General features: G+C 39.5%; 1 protein-coding gene across 6 annotated transcripts in view; it reads right to left on the bottom strand.

Moving 5' to 3' along the window:
• SPECC1 (sperm antigen with calponin homology and coiled-coil domains 1) overlaps positions 1-17,705 on the bottom strand; it is a 477,242-nt gene that overhangs the window by 8,722 nt on the left and 450,815 nt on the right. For 3 of the 6 annotated variants that reach the window (XM_049860224.1, XM_049860222.1, XM_049860223.1), the window contains one exon: positions 1,729-8,441. The exons of 1 other annotated variant lie outside the window; for it this stretch is intronic. In XM_049860224.1, the coding sequence (XP_049716181.1) occupies positions 8,286-8,441 (156 nt within the window). In that variant the 3' untranslated portion in view covers positions 1,729-8,285. Of the gene's footprint in view, positions 1-1,728; positions 8,442-17,705 lie in introns of those variants that run through there. 2 more of the 6 variants (XM_049860218.1, XM_049860221.1) reach the window with 1 other exon arrangement.

Genomic DNA, 17,705 nt, shown 5'->3' with positions numbered 1-17,705 from the left:
AATAGGGCTTTCTTTGTTATGCTAATGAGACTGTATCAGTGTGTTCTTGTTGTTACGTGCCATGGAGTAGGTTTTGACTCATGGCGAACCCACAGTACAGAGGAGAACTGCCCCATAGGGTTTCTAAGGAGTGGCTGTTGGATTCGAACTACTGTCCTTTTAGTTAGCAGTCAAACTCTTAACCATTGTGCCACCATGGTGTGTTTAAGCCAATCATCTCTGAGGTCTTAAAAAAGCAAATTTGGCACAGAGAAGGAAGCACAAACGGAGGGTGAGATACCACATGAAAATCACCAAGGAACTGAGAAACAGAAGCAGAAAAGAGACAAGGACCTTCCCCCAGAGGTGACAGAGAGAGAAAGCCTCCCCCTACAGCCAGCGCCCTGAATTCGGACTTCTAGCCTCCTAAACTGTGAGAAAATTAATGTATGTTTGTTAAAGCCACCCACTTGTGGAATTTATGCTACAGGAGCACTAGATACCTAAGACACCCCCTCACTAAGACACAAACACATTCATCTTGGAGGACGTACACTGTGACTGTTTTAACACAGCCTCTGGGAGCAAATCCTTTTCTGACAGGAGTTGCTCCAATTTGCAATATGTGATGTGGGCCGGGAGGAATGCCTTCTACAATGTGGGGAATATTGTAAAGTCACTTTTTAAAATCCCATCCTTGCTACTATGCTGTACCAAGAAATGTATATTTACTTGACTATAAACATACAAATGACATTTTTCCCTGAACGATGTAACAAAAGAACTTAATTGGAGACTCGGGACTACAACTACTGTCAATTCTAACTAAGTATAGTTCAGAAGCGTCATGCGTAATTAAATATATTATTTTCCAATCAACATCAAGATATTGAAAGGCAAATTTAATAATTTAGGAAATTTCTGTTTTGTTGATGATATAAATTAGATTGCCCATAAACATTCCTAAATGACTTTGAGATTAATTATATTTGGCAGCAGCTCCTACAAACATACGGACAAATGAAATTACTGGCTTTGACAATGAGGTCAACCACATGATCTCATTCTCTTCCCAGCTCACTAACTTCTATAGTACATTATTACCTACAATTAAGAAAAAAGATTAAATTGAAAAGGAAGCAAATATTAACTGTAACACTATGAAGAAAAACACATTCCATCTCTAATAAAATCTTCTAACAATTTCTTTTCATATCTTTCATTACACTCTCTATTGTTAGTTGTTTAGTTTTCTTAGAAGGGAGGATGAAACAGGCTTCTGTTACTTCGTCTTGGTCAGAAGCGTAAATCCCCTCACTCCTTAAACAGGAGAATTAAAAAAATTCTCTGGACTCATTTATACATGAGTGATAGATGGCTAGATAGCTAGCTGCCACTGAGTCTACTCTGACTTGTGGTGCTATCATGTACAACAGAACGAAACCTTCCCGTCCTGTGTCATCCTCATGGTCGCTGGTGTACCTGAGTCCATCACTGTGGCTATTAGGCCAAACCATCTCACTGAGGGTCTCCCTTGCCCTCTCTGGCCTTCTACTTCATCAAACACAGTATCTTCCTCCAGCAATTGATCCCTCCTGATAATGTGTTCAAAGCAACCCAGATGAACAATATTCTGTTGTGATCCATAGTGACTCATTTGTGGAAGCAGGTCGACAGGCCTTTTTTCCTACCGTGCCTTAGTCTGGAAGCTCCACTGAAACCTGTCCAACATGAGAGATCCTGCTGGTATTTGAAATACTGGTGGCTTAGTTCCCAGTCTCACAGCAATATGCAAGCCACCACAGTTCAGAAAACTGACAGCCAGGTGGTAGGGATATCTATTTCATAAAGGGTTAGTAGAATTTGGGCTTGCAGAGGTTTTTTTTTGTTCGTATGTCTACATTTTAAACTATGAATTCAAATTCTTTAATGGTTAAAGGTCTAATTCTTTTTAAGTTTTGGAAAAATATTTGAAGAAATATATTTCTATTTCTCTAGAGAACTGCCCCCCTCCCCCGAGCCTGTCAGTTTGTCGTACTGTCGGGGGTTGTATGTTGCTATGATGCTGGAAGCTATGCCACTGGTATTCAGATACCAGCAGGGTCACCTGTGGCAGACAGGTTTCAGCTGAGCTTCCAGGCTAAGGCAGACTAGGAAGAAGGATCTGGCAGTCTACTTCTGAAAAGCATTAGCCAGTGAAAACCTTATGAATAGCAGCAGAATATTGTCTGATATAGTGCTGGAAGATGAGCCCCTCAGGTTGGAAGGCACTCAAAATATGAATGAGGAAGAGCTGTCTCCTCAAAGTAGAGTCGACCTTAACGACGTGGATGGAGTAAAGCTTTCGGGACCTTCATTTGCTGATGTGGCATGACTCAAAATGAGAAGAAACAGCTGCAAACATCCATTAATAATCAGAATCTGGAATGTATGAAGTATGAATCTAAGAAAATTGGAAATCATCAAAAATGAAATGGAATGCATAAACACTGACATCCTAGGCATTAGTGAGCTGAAATGGACTGCTATTGGCCATTTTGGATCGGACAATCATATGGTCTACTATCCTGGGAATGACAACTTGAAGAGGAATGGTGTTGCATTCATCATCAAAAAGAACATTTCAAGATCTAACCTGAAGTAACATGCTGTCAGTGATAGGGTACTATCCACATGCCTACAAGGAAGACCAATTAATACGATTATTATTCAAATTTATGCACCAACCACTAAGGCCAAAGATAAAGAAACTGAAGATTTTGACCAACTTCTGCAGTCTGAAATTGATCGAACATGCAATTAGGATGCACTGATAATTACTAGTGATTGGAACGCGGAAATTGGAAACAGAAGGAACTGTAGTTGGAAAATATGGCCTTGGTGATAGAAATGGTGCCAGAGATAGCATGATAGAATTTTGCAAGACCAATTACTTCTTCATTCCAAATACCTTTTTTCACCAACATAAATGGTGACTATACATGTGGACCTTGCCAGATGGATTACACAGGAATCGAATCGACTACATCTGTGGAAAGAGATGATGGAAAAGCTCAATATCATCAGTCAGAACAAGGTCAGAGGCTGACTGTGGATCAGACCATCAATTACTCATATGCAAGTTCAAGTTGAAACTGAATAAAATTAGAACAAGTCCATGAGAGCTGAAGTATGACCCTGAGTATATTCCACCTGAATTTAGAGACCATCTCAAGAACAGATTTGATATGTTGAACACTAATGACTGAAGACGAGACAAGTTGTGCAATGACATCAAGGACATCATACATGAAGAAAGCAAGAGGTCATTAAAAAGACAGGAGAGAAAGAAAAGAGCTAAAAGGATGTCAGAAGAGACTCTGAAACTTGCTCTTGGATGTCGAGTAGCTAAAGCAAAAGGGAAAAATGATGACGTAAAAGAGCTGAACAGGAGATTTCAAAGGGCGTCTTAAGAAGACAAAGTAAAGTATTATGATGAGATGTGCAAAGACCTGGAGAGAGAAAACCAGAAGGGAAGAACATGCTCAGCATTTCTCAAGTGGAAAGGAATGAAGAAAAAATTCAAGCCTCAAGTTGCAATATTAAAGGATTTTGTGGGGAAGACATTAAATGACACAGGAAACATCAAAAGAAGAGGGAAGGAATACACAGAGTCGCTATACCAAAAAGAATTATTTGACATTCAACCATTTCCAGAGGTAACATATGATCAGGAACCAATAGTATTGAAGGAATAAGTCCAAGCTACACTAAAGACATTGGTGAAAAACAAGGCTCTGGGAATTGACGGAATACCAATCGAGGTGTTTCAACAAACAGATGCAGCACTGGAAGTACTTACTCGTCTATGCCAAGAAATTTGGAAGGCAGTTTCCTGGCCAACGGACTGGAAGAGATCCGTAATTATGCCTATTCCCAAGAAAGGTGATCCAGTCAAATGCGGAAATTATCAAACAATATCATTAATATCACATGCAGGCAAAGTTGTGGTGAAGATCATTCAAAAATGGCTGCAGCAGTATATCTACAGGGAACTGCCAGAATACAAGCTGTATTTAGAAGAGGACGCAGAACCAGGGATATCATTGCTGATGTCAGATGGATCCTGGTTGAAAGCAGAGAATACCAACAAGTCGTTTACCTGTGCTGTATTGACTATACTAAGGCATTTGACTGTGTGGATCATAACAAATTATGGATAACATTGCAGAGAACGGGAATTCCCGAACACAAAATTGTGTTCATGAGGAATTTGTACATGGATCAAGAGGCATTCTTTAGAACAGAACGAGGGGATACTGCACGGTTTAAAGTCAGAAAAGGTGCGTGTCAGGGTTGTATCCTTTCACCATACCGATTCAATCTGTATGCTGAGCATGTAATCTGAGAAGCTGGACTATATGAAGAACGGGGGATCAGGATTGGAGGAAGACTCATTAACAGCCTGCGTTATGCAGATGACACAACCTCGCTTGCTGAAAGTGAAGAGGACTTGAAGCACTTACTGATGAAGAGCAAAGACCACAGCCTTCAGTATGGATTACATCTCAACATAAAGAAAACAAAAATCCTCACAACTGGACCAATAAGCAACATCATGATAAATGGAGAAAAGACTGGCGTTGTCCAGGATTTCATTTTACATGGATTCACCATCAATACCCATGGAAGCAGCAGTCAAGAAATCAGAAGATGCATTGCACTGGGCAAATCTGCTGCAAGAGATCTCTTTAAAGTGTTAAAAAATAAAGATGTCACCTTGAGGACTTAGGTGCTCCTGACCCAAGCCATGGTGTTTTCAATTGCCTTATGTGCATGCAAAAGCTGGTCAATGAATAAGAAACACTGAAGAAGAACTGACGCCTTTGAATTGTGGTGTTGGTGAAGAATATTGAATACACCATGGACTGCCAAAAGAATGAACAAATCTGTCTAGGAAGAAGTACAACCAGAATGCTCCTTGGAAGCAAGGATGGTGAAACTGTGTCTCACATACTTTGGACATGCTGTCAGGAGGGATCAGTCCCTGGAGGAGGACATCATGCTTGGTAAAGTAGAGGGTTAGTGAGAAATAAGAAGACCCTCAACGAGATGGACTGACACAGTGTCTGCAAGAATGGGCTGAAGCATAGCAACAATTGTGAGGATGGCACAGGACCAGGCAGTATTTCATTCTGTCACGCATAGGGTCACTATGAGTCGGAACTGACTCTACGGCACCTAACAACAACAACAAGAGAATTGTCCACTTTGCCTATGTTTCAAATATATTGGCACAATATTGTTCATATCTCTAAAATATATATTATATCTGTGCTTTTACTTTTTCATTTCTTAGATTTCCTACATCCTCTGAGGGTTATGGGATTGTATCTTGCTGTTATTTCAATTTAGATTTCCCAGTCACTAATGATATTGAAGTAATCCTGAAGACTAAGGTGCACCTGACCCAAGCCATGGTGTTTTCAATTGCCTCATATGCATGAGAAAGCTGGACAATTAAAAGGAAGACCAAAGAAGAACTGGCGCCTTTGATTTATGGTGTTGGCAAAGATTATTGAATATACACCATGGACTGCCAAAAGGATGGAAAAATCTGTTTTGGAAGAAGTACAGCCAGAATGCTTCTTAGAAGCAAGGATGGCAAGACTACATCTCACATACTTTGGACATGTTATCAGGAGGGGTCAGTCCCTGGAGAAGGACATCATGTTTGGTAAAGTAGAGGGTCAGTGAAAAAGAGGAAGACCCTCAACGAGATGGACTGACACAGTGGTTGCAACAATGGGCTCACGCATAGCAACAATTGTGAGGATGGCGCAGGACTGGGCAGCGTTTCATTCTGTGGTACACAGTCACTATTAGTCGGATGACTTGATGGCACCTAATGACAACAATGATATTGAACATCTTTTTTGATGCTTATTGGTTATTCACAGTCCTCTTACGTGAGCCACCTATTCTAGTCTTTGACTATTTTCTGCTATGTTGTCTTTCCATTATTGATTACTAGGAATTTTTTATAGTTTATCTGTCTTTCATTTGTTTTTTTCTCTTTGTCTTTTGGGGGGCTGCAGTTTCATTATGATGTGTTTAGATGGGTATTTTGTTTTGTTCATCCTGCTTGAGATTCACTAAGTTTCTTGAATCATTCTGGAAAAATGTACAGCACCATTTCTTCAAATATCGCTTCTTTCTCATTCTATCCTATTCTTCTGGAATTCCCATTGGACATGCATTGATTCTTCTCATTTTATCTTCCTTGTCTCTTAAACTCTGTGACAGACACTATCACTTGGTTAATGCAACAGTCATTCCCAACCTCTCTTTCCCTTTCAGGCTTCCAACTAAAGGGGCTGAAGAATGTCATATACTCACCCTCTCAAATACCCTTGCAGCTGGGGTGACCATGTTACAGAATACTGCCAATGAGCTGGAGGAACTCTGGGAAGCTTTTTAATTTCCTTATCAAAGGGAAAAGATGTGAGGCACTTGCTCTAACCCTTCTTCCTGCTCTGCAGGTAGAAGTGATATCTGGAGCTTGGCAGCCACCTTCAGTCATAGAGGAACAGGTATAGGGACAAAAAAGCCAAGAGTGTAGTGAGAGAGTTTAGAGAAAAGATACTCCGGGGTCCTCGGTTAAGGAGATTGAGTGATAAACCAATCCTGAAACTACCTCTGGACTTCTCATTAAAAAAAATTAACTTTTTCAAGGTTTAAGTGGGAGTTCTTGAGTGGTACAAATGGTTAACATGCTCAGCTCCTAACCTAAAAGTTGGAAAATTGACTCCATCCAGAGGTGCCTCAGAAGAAAGGCCTGGAAAGCTACTTCCAAAAAGTCAGCCATTGAAAACCCCATGGAGCACAGTTCTACGCTGACATGAGTTACCATGAGTTGCAGTTGATGTGACAGTAACTGGAAATGGTTCAAGCAACTGTTAGTTGGGTTTTCTATTTTTTGAAGCCAAATGTATACTAATAAAATCCCTCTATTATACTTTTCCATTTTTAAATGTCTGTTTTATGTTCTGGGAAATTTCTTTAGATCTATTTTCCAGCTCGCTAATTCTCTCTTCTGCTTTATCTAATCAGTTTTTCAGCCCATCCTTTATGTTTTCAATTCCAAATTTTCATTTCTAGAAATTTTACCTAATTCTTTTTCAAAATCTGTTTTTTCCCATAGTACTATGTTCTTTTCCTTATGATTTCTATTCCTTTTATTTCTTTAATACGTTTGAACATAGTCTTTTTGTAGTGTCTCATTGTTTTGTTAGGAGCCCCTGGGTGGTGCAAATAGTTAAATGCTTGACTACTAGCTAAAAAGTTGGCTGTTTGAAGCCATCCAGAAGTGCCTCGGAAGACAGGCCTGGCAATGTGCTTCAGAAAGGTCATAGCCTTGAAAACCCTGCGGAATGCAGTTCTACTCTGCACATATAGGGTCATCATGAATTTGAGCTGACTTGATGGTAACTAACATTGTTCTGTTACGTCAAGTTATGGTAGATAATCCTCTTGTATGTTGGATCTGCTAAGTAGCTCAAAGTATATTGTTTTATAATTTTGGCTTCTGTACATATTTTCAGCAACAACTGTACTATTAGCCCAGTAGGTTCCTGCACCAGAGACAGTATAAAATAGGGGTGTCCTGCAACACAGATATTATTAATTTGGACTAAAAACTGCATTTGGACCTGTTTTATTTTCTTACAGGAGATTTTCTGATTACAAAAAATCCCAGGTAATGAAAAGCTTCCTCATCACCTCTATGGACTGGCAGGTGGAGTTTCTTTACTTGTCTTTTCACTAAGAAGAGCATTTTTTGAGCCTTGGTTTTGTGTCATGGTCTCAGTACTAATGCTCTGCTTATGGGAGCTAAGGACCTTGTCTCTTATTCCTGTGTGGGCATTAAATAGAGCCTGTAGCCCTTGGGGCTTATCCTCATTAGGTATCCACTTATTAAGAGCCCTATACCACCATCTCCACTCTGGCCCCACCGCCTGGGGTTGCCTCTGTCTCAGCTCATGCCTATGGCTCTATTTTTCACTTCTCCTTTTGTTTCTGGTATCTGGTTATTTCACATTCTTTCTTAAGAACTCATCCATGTATTACAATTTTTAAATTAAATTTTGTTCAGATTTTTGGGTGACATGACCAATATGGATTTAATGATAAATTTGTCCACTATGTTTCCAGAACTAAAACGTATATCCATAATGAAATCTTCATTGAAAACACCCTAATAAATCACACGGTCAGACCACCTGGATACCTTTATATCAGGAAAGATGAGTAACAGTAAATGGCTTTCAATGTTCCATAAGAAACTGTTTAGTAGATGGCATGAAGTTATTCCTCATATAATTAGAATAAAGTATCACAAGGATGCAAAATAGTATACTTACCAGGCTGGGTTTGATGCCTACACTTTCAGCTGCTTCAAATGCTAACAAGAGATTCCTTTTCTAGGTTAAAAAGACAGAGACTGGAATTATCAACTGAAAAAAAATATTGTTTTTTTGGCCAGGAAAGAACACTAGTTGACACTTTCATATAGATTATGTACCATTGTAACACTTAAATTTTCAAGTCAAATATGCAAACTGGAGTTTCAGTTTTTAAAAAAGATTAACAGGTTACAGTTGCTATTAAACATAAAATTATTGATTAATTCCTGATTATCAAAGATAAATTTTTGTCATTAGGTTACTGCTACTTTGTCAAGATTTATGATGTACACAATCTGCTGTATAACAACAGCTGTTTAGCCATAGTGCTGTACAAAAAAATTTATCAAAGTAATATATGCACGTAGTTAAATATACTCAAATGAAAAACTATCTCTTCCTCCAGTCTTGGTCCGTAGGAGAACCACTCTTAATTTCTCTGTTTAGTCCTTCTGGTGACTACTCCATATCTCTAAATAAGACGCTTAGAGCACTCCCTCTTGATTTCTAAAATGTGGGCAGTCCTCCTAAGACAAATGAGGAAGTAAGTCATTTAAATCTTCATTAGAGTCACAGAGCTAATTTTCTAAAAAATAATATTTTATTGTGTTCTTGGCAAACGCTTACACAGGAAATTAGGTTCCCATTTGACAATTTCTGTACAAACTGTTCAGTGACATTAGTCACATTTTTCACAATGTATCAACATTCTCTTTCATTGCCTTCTGGCTGCTCTATTTCCAGTGCTCTAGTTTCCCTGCCCCTTATCTTTTCACCTTTGTTTTAGAGTGACAGTTGACCTTCTGGTCTCACAGAGATAGTTTTTTTAATGGAGTACCATGCTTATAGGCAATATCCTTTATTTTGTGTGCCAATGTGTTATTTTGCTAAAAGGTGATCTCAGGCGACAGTTTTTATTCAAGGTTTAAGAGCATCTCAGGGCGATAGTCTCATGGGTCCTCCAGTCTCAACTGGTCCAGTAAGTCTGGACTTTTTAAGGATTTGGTTCTGTTCTGTATTTTTCTCCATTTCTATCAGGGTCCATCTATTGCAGCCCTGATCAGAAGGTTAGTAGTGGTAGCCAGGCACCATCTAGTTCTTCTGGTCTCAGGGTGGATGAGACTATGGCTGGTGTAGGCTTTTGGCCCGTAGACTAGCTTCTTCTCTGTGACTTTGTTTTTTTTCTTTCTCTTTTGCTCCCGATGAGTAGAGACCAATAGTTGTATCTTAGACGACTGATTGCAAGCTTTTAAGACCCCAGATGCTGCTCACCTCACCAGGAGGCAGAATATGAACTTTGTAAACTATACTTTAACAAAGAACACTGGTCTCTGTATATACATCTATTCTTGTCTTCTTAGAAAAGTGGGATCATAAAATACTTGCCCTTATGTGAGTCATATAGCTAACTTATTGGTTGTATTTGTGACTTAAGTAATATTCTTAAGCCTTTGTTTCTTGATCCACCAATTATGGACAGCACTTTCTGACTCCACTTTGTTCGATAAAGAGTAAGTTCTTCTAGCCTTTCCTCCACCTTGTCAAGTTTTACTTTTAAATTGATAAAACTTATAACATGTTTCCATTTCTATAATCACATTTCGGCCTTCCGTGCTGTCTTCATAGGATAATTTTGAAAGCTGAAAACAATGAACAGCATTTACACAGTAGTGTGTGATGATTCCCTGGGTGGTACAGTTAACGCAGTTGGCTGCTAACTGAAAGGTTGGAGGCTCGCGTCCACCTAGGGGTGCCTTGGAAGAAAGGCCCAGTGACCTACACCCAAAAGACCAGCACTGCTCTACTCTGACACACGTGGGGTTGCCACGTGTCAGAGCTGACTGGACAGCAACTGGTGGTACTGGTGGTGCTGCGATCACATTTCCGTTTCTACAGTCCAAAGTCACGATCCTGTGACTCTCAATGAGAACTTCCAAGAGGATTTTCCTCTTTGTAGCTCCACCGATTTCTCAAAATCATACCACATTTTAGTTTGCTCCAGATTTTGGACTCTGGATTTCTTAAAAAGGTATTTTTTTTTTTTTCCCCTATAGTTTGTTTTGGATTGTTATTATAGGAAGAACTATATGCCTCCTTGTAATCTCCTGGCTTCTTACTCATTCTGACTATTGCTCTTAACTTGTAATATTCTTCTTGTAACCCACTGACTTTCTTTTCTAACACAGAGGGACTGACTCATATTTGAACCATAACTTCCTTGTACAATTTCTCATTTTTTCCATTATCTTACCCTCAAGCTCGTAATCATACCAGTACTCTATGAAATCCTTCACCCCCAGCGTGCTCTAGAACTCCACGTCAATTTTTGGATTATACCCATTTTCTGGAGTATACTCTTAGGTTTCTTTTAAGAAAGGATGGGGGGAGATACATTTTTGGATGTATTCATCATATAGGAAAATTTCTCCTTCTACCATCACCATTTGGTTAACAGTTTGGCTAAATATGGAATTCTAGGTTAAAAATAATTTTCTCTTAGACTTTTACAGACACTGTTCCATAAATGGAAACCCTGGTGGCATAGTGGTTAGTGTTACAGCTGCTAACCAAGAGGTAGGCAGTGTGAATCTACCAGGTGCACCTTGGAAACTGTATGGGGCAGTTCTACTCTGTCCTATAGGGTCGCTATGGGTTGGAATCAACTCGAAGGCAACAGGTTTTTTTTTTTTTTTTTTTCTGGCTCCATAATTAATTAGCCCTAGTTTGTTGCTTCTTTTTGAGATGCTTCCTGGCTATTTTCCAATGTTTCTTCATCCAGGTGTACTTATTTCAAAGCCATTAGGATTATATTAACATTAAATTAAATTGGCAAATTAAGCATAATTGAGAGACAAATGTTTCTCTACGTATTCATGTTTTATGTTCCTAAACAGACTCTTGTAATTTTATGCATTTAGATTTCACACATAACTTATACACATGTACATTTCCCCCATTGCTTTCCCCTTCTGCCTTCTTCGTCATATCTGGTGTCTAAAGATGCACAGGCCATGCCTTGACACTAAAGCAAAGTCTTTGCTCTAGAAACCACGTTAGAGGAAAACAGTAAGACACGGCTACACACACTTTCTTCTAGTCTGTGGATAAGTGGTGACCTTGCCAAGCCTCTATCATCTTCCTCCAAATTTCTTGATGTTGTCAGCTGTCATGGAGTTGGGCCCTGATTCATGGCGACCCCATACATAACAGAAGGAAATGCTGACTAGTCCTGTGCTATTCCCATGATCAGTTAGGGATTTATACCATTGTGATCCATAGGATTTTCAGTGGCTGATTTTTGGAAGTAGTTCTGAAGGTCTTTCTTCCTAGTTCATCTTACTCTGAAGGCTGTTTAGCATCACAGCAACACGCAAGCTGTTAGGGATTCAATTATGTACCCCAAAAATATGTGTTATAAACTCTAACTTCTATTCCTGTAATTATAATCCCATTTGGGAATGGGTTGTCTTTGTTATGTTAATTAGGCAGGATTAGTATAAGGTGTATCTTAAGTCGATCTCTTTTGAAATATGAAAAAGAAAAAATGCAAGCTAGTAAAAGAGATGGGGTAACAAACTAACACAAACTGAGGTTGAAAATCTGAATGGACCATAACAAGAGAAGAGATTGAAAAGGTAATAAAAAAACTCTCAACAAAAAAAGATGGCTTCACTGGAGAATTCTACCAAACATTCAGGGAGCAGCTTATACCAGTACTACTCAAACTATTTCAGAGCATAGAAAAGGAAGGGATACTTCTGAATTCATTCTATGAAGCCAGCATAAGCCTGATACCAAAGCCAGGTAAAGAAGCCACACAAAAAAGAAAATTACAAATCAATCTCTCTCATGAAAATAGATGTAAAAATTCTCAACAAAATTCTAGCCAATAGAATTCAGCATCATATCAAAAAAATAATACACCATGACCAAGTGGGATTCATACCAGATATGAAAGGATTGTTCAACATTAGAAAATCAATCAACATAATCCACCACATAAATAAAATAATCACATGATCATCTCAATTGATGAAGAAAAGGCATTTGACAAAGCCCAACACCCATTCCTGATAAAAACTCTCAACAAAATAGGTATAGAAGGAAAATTCCTCAACATAATAAAGGGCACCTAAAAAAAAAAAATTTTTTTTTTTTTTTTTTTTTTTATGTAAAACCAACAGCTAACATCATTCTTAATGGAGAGAGGCTGAAATCATTCCCCTTGAGAACAGGAAAAAGACAAGGATGCCCTTTATCACCACTCTTATTTAAAATTGTGCTGGAAGTCCTAGCTACAGCAATAAGGCAAGAAAAAAGAAATAAAGGCCATTCAAATTGGTAATATAGAAGTAAAACTGTCCCTACTCATGAATGATATGATACTATACATAGAAAACCCATAAGACTCCACAAGAAAACTACTGGAACTAACAGAAACAATTAGCAGAGCAGCAGAAGACAAAATAAACATACATAAATCTGTTGGATTCCTACACACCAATAAAGAGAACAACAAAAAGGAAATCAGGAAAACAATACCATTTATACTAGCCCCTAAAAAAAAAAAAAACCCCAAAAAACTTAGGAATAAATCTAACCGGGGATGTAAAAGACCTACACAAAGAAAACTACAAAACACTACTGCAAGAAACCAAAAGAGAACTACATAAATGGAAAAACATATCATGCTCATGGATAGGTAGAGTCAACATTGTGAACATGACAATTCTACTGAGAGCAATCTACAAATACAGTGTAATCCCAATCCAAATATCAACAGCATTCTTTAAAGAGACAGAAAAACTAATCATTAACTTTATATGGAAAGTAAAGAGGCCATGGATAAGTAAAGCACTACTGAAGAATAAAGTAGGAGGATTCACACTACCTGACCTTAGAACCCACGATACGGAATTGAGGACCCAGATGTAAATTTATACACCTAAGGTCACTGATCATTGACAAGGGCCCAAAGTCCATCAAATGGGGAAAAGACAGTGTTTTTAACAAATAGTGCTGGCAAAACTGGATGTCTATCTGCCAAAAAATGAAACAGGGCCCATATCTGATACCATATACAAAAATTAACTCAAAATGGGTCAGAGACCTAAATATAAAACCAAAAGCTATAAGGATCATAGAAGAAAAAATAGGATCAATGCTAGAGGCCCTAATATGTGATATTAACAGGATACAAACCATAACTAACAACACACAAACTCCAGAAGATAAGCTAGATAACTAGAATCTTCTAAGAATTAAACACTTAAGCTCATCAAAAGACTTCACCAAAAGAGTAAAAAGAGAGCCTACAGATGGGAAAAATTTTTGGGGTATGACAAATCCGACAAAGGTCTAATCTCTAAATCTATGGGAAAGTCTAACACCTCTACCACAAAAAGACAAATAATTCAATTAAAAAAATGGGCAAAGGATATGAACAGACACTTCACCAAAGAAGACATTCAAGCAGCTAACAGACACATGATGAAATGTTTGCAATCATTAAGTGCAAATCAAAACCACAATGAGAAATAATCTTACCCTGACATTACTGGCACGGATCATAAAACAGAAAATAACAAACGTTGGAGAGGCTGTAGGGAGACTGGAACTCTTACACACTGCTGGCAGGAATGTAAAATGGCACAACCATTTTGGAAAATGATATGGCACTTCTTTTTAAAAACTAGAAATAGAAATACCATATGATCCAGCAATCTCACTCCCAGGAAATTATCCTAGAGAAATAAAAGTCATTACACAAGTAGACATATGCACATCCATGTTCATTGTAGCACTGTTCACAAACAAAAAGATGTAAAGAACCTAGATGCCCATCAACAGATGAATGGATAAACAAACTACGGTACATACACACAATGTAATACTACGCAATCATAGAGAACAATGATGAATCTGTGAAGCATCTTACAACATTGATGACTCTGGAGGGCATTATGCTGAGTGAAATAAGTCAATCACAAAAGGACAAATTATTGTATGAGACCACTACTATAAAAACCCATGAAAAGGTTTACACACAAAAAGAAACAATCTTTGATGGTTACGAGGGAGGGGAGAGGTGAGGATGGAAAAACACTAAAGAGACAATAGATAAGTGGTAACTTTGGTGAAGGGTAAGAGTGCACAATACTGGGGAAGCTAGCACAACTTGTCCAAGACAAGGTCATGGAAGCTCCATAGACACATCCAAACTCCCTGAGGGACCGAATTACTAGGCTGAGGGCTGTGGGGACCATGGTTTTGGAGAACATCCAGCTTAATTGGTACAACATAGTTTATAAAGAAAATGTTCTATGTTTTATTTTTATGAGTAGTGTTTGAAGTCTTAAAATGTTGTGAGCTAGACATTTAAGATACTCCACTGGTCTTACCCCATCTGGAGCAAGGGAGAATGAAGAAAACCAAAGACACAAGGGAAAGATTAGTCCAAAGGACTAATGGACCACGAGTACTACAGCCTCCACCAGACTCAGTCCAGTACAACTAGATGGTGCCCAGCTAACACCACTCATTGCTCTGACAGTGGTCACAATAGAGGGTCCTGGACAGATCTGGAGAAAAATGTAGAAAATTCTAACTCACAGAAAAAAAAAAAAAAAAAGACCAGGCTTACTGGTGTGACAGAGACTGGAGAAACCCTGAAAGTATGACCCCTGGACACCCTTTTAGCTCAGTAATGAAGTCATTCCTGAGGTTCACCCTTCAGCTAAAGGTTAGACAGGCCCATAAAACAAATGGGACTAAAGGGGCACACCAGCCCAGGGGCAAGGACGAGAAGGCGGGAGGTAACAGGAAAGCTGGTAATAGAGAATCTAAGGTGGAGAAGGGGAGAATGCTGACATGTTGTGGAGTTGGCAAACAATGTCAGAAAATAATGTGTGTATTAATTCCTCAGTGAGGAGCTAGTTTGTTCTGTAAACCATCTAATGTATAATTTTAAAAAATGGAAAAAAAAAAGAGTTGGGGTAAGATAAATGTAAGAGACATGGAGATCTTCAAGGAACTAAAAAGAGACAAGCACCTTCCTCCAGAATTAAGAGAGAGAGAAAGCCTACCCCTACAGCTGGTACCCTGAATTCAGACTTCTAGCCTCCTAAATTGTGAGAAAATAAATTTCTGTTTGTTAAAGCCATCCACTTGTGGTATTTCTGCTATAGCAGCACTACATAAGTAAGACAGTGGGGTACTACCAACACCATCTGTACTGCCACCACTGCCTATTCTACCACCATCACCTCTACTGCCACCAATACTTGTGCAACCAGTACCACCTATTCTGCCACCACCACCAATATTAAAACCACTACCTACACTGCCACCATCATATACTGCCACCATCTCCTATACTACCATCACAGATACCTAAAATGTGGGAGCAGTACAGGAACTGGGTAACAGGCAGAGGCTGGCAGAGTTTTAAGATACCTAATAGTAAAAGCCTAGATTGCCTTGAAGAAACTGTTGGTAAAATTTTGGATATCAAAGGCAATTCTGGGCAGGGCTCAGAAGGAAGTGAGGAGAGCTATAGAAAAAGTATCATTTTAGAGAATATATATGGTGCACAACAGAATATTGCTAGAAATGTGGGCAAAAATGTGCTTCTGGTGATGCTGTAAAAGAAAATGATGAACATGTGACTGGACAACGGAGGAAGGGTGATGCTTTTCATGCAGTGGCAAAGAACTTGTCTGAATTATGTTCAAATGTTTGGTGGAAGCTAGAACATGTGAGTGACGAACTTGGGTATCTGGCTGAAGAGATTTCTAAGCAAGATCTTAAAGAGGCCATGTGGTTTCTCCTTGCTGCTTATAGTAAAATGTGAGAGGAAAGAGAGACGGACTTAAAAATGAATTGTGCAAAATGAAAACGGAACTTAAAAGATTTGGAAAATTATGTTGTACAAACTAAGGACACGTGTCCTAGAATGTTCACCAAGGACATGGCTACACAAACTTTTGTTAAAGAGAATAAGCCTGTGATTGACGGATCTAACCAACTGCCACAACAAAAAACCCATCCGCTTACCAAAGTGGACAGAGAAAGAATGAAAGCAGTCAAGAGGAGCTACACCAGTTGTCCCCCGATAAAAAAAAAGGACCATCCCGGAGCAGCTTGGAGATCAGCAGAACTGTTAGCAATAGCACAGGAAGCAGGGCCTTCTCGGCTTCAAAGGGTGGGGCTTTGTCTCCTGGATCTCAAAGGGTGGGGCCATAGCCTCCTAGGTTTCAAAGAGTTCGATCTTTGCCAACTTGGTTCCCAAGTGTCAGGCTGCTGTTAGTGTGCTGGGGGATGGGGCTGCTGCCCAAAGCTGATTGGGTGGGGCTGCCATGCCCAAAGGACAGAAGAAAGGGGCCTGCTGGTGCCAAGGGGATGGGGTTGCCATTCAGATGGAGTAGGAGAATGGGATCGCCCAAAGCTGAGGGAGCAGAATTGCCATCTCTGTGGGCTTGGAAGGTGGATCTTAAGCTCAGGGGCAAGGAGTCTCCATTCAGAACCCAGAAGGCATGGCTGACACTGAGAGTCTAGAGTGTGGGGCTACTGCCCAGATGGTTTCAGAGAACAGAGGATTATTTTCAAGCCTCTAGAGCTAATGCAATTTGTGCTGCTGGGTTTTGGACTTGCTGGTGCCTGTTTTGGCGAAGAATATTGAATAGACCATGGACTGCCAGAAGAATGAACAAGTCTGCCTTGGAAGAAATACAGCCAGAGTGCTTCTTGTAGGTGACAATGGTGAGACTTGATTGTATGTACCTTGGACATGTTATCAGGAGGGACAGTCCCTCGAGAAGGACATCGTGCTTGATAGAGGGTCATCGAAAAAGAGGAAGACCCTCAACAAGATGGATTGACACAGTGGATGCAACAATGGGCTCAAACATAAGGATTGTGAGGATGGTGCAGGACTGGGCAGTGTTTTGTTCTGTTGTACGTTGGGTCGCTATGAGTCGGAACCGACGTCACAGCACCTGACAACAACATAACATGGTGCCGTTATCCCTTCTTTCCCTCCAATTTCTCCCATTTGTAATGGAAATGTCTACCTTGTGCCTGTTCCACCACTTTACTTTGGAAACAGATATTCTGGATTTCACAGTCAGGCGTGAAGAGGAATTTCACCCCAGGATGGGATGTGTTTAAGTCTCACCCGTGTTTGATTTAGATAATTCAGAAGATGAGGTTTTGGACTTGGAGTTGATTTAAGACTTTTGGGATGATGTGATGGGGTGAATGTGTTTTGCATGTGGAAGGGCA

The sequence above is a fragment of the Elephas maximus genome, chromosome 19 (genome assembly GCF_024166365.1).
Source record: "Elephas maximus indicus isolate mEleMax1 chromosome 19, mEleMax1 primary haplotype, whole genome shotgun sequence".
Classification (NCBI taxonomy): domain Eukaryota; kingdom Metazoa; phylum Chordata; class Mammalia; order Proboscidea; family Elephantidae; genus Elephas; species Elephas maximus.
Note: the sequence above shows the minus strand (reverse complement) of the source record. Positions and strands in the feature narration are given on the sequence as shown.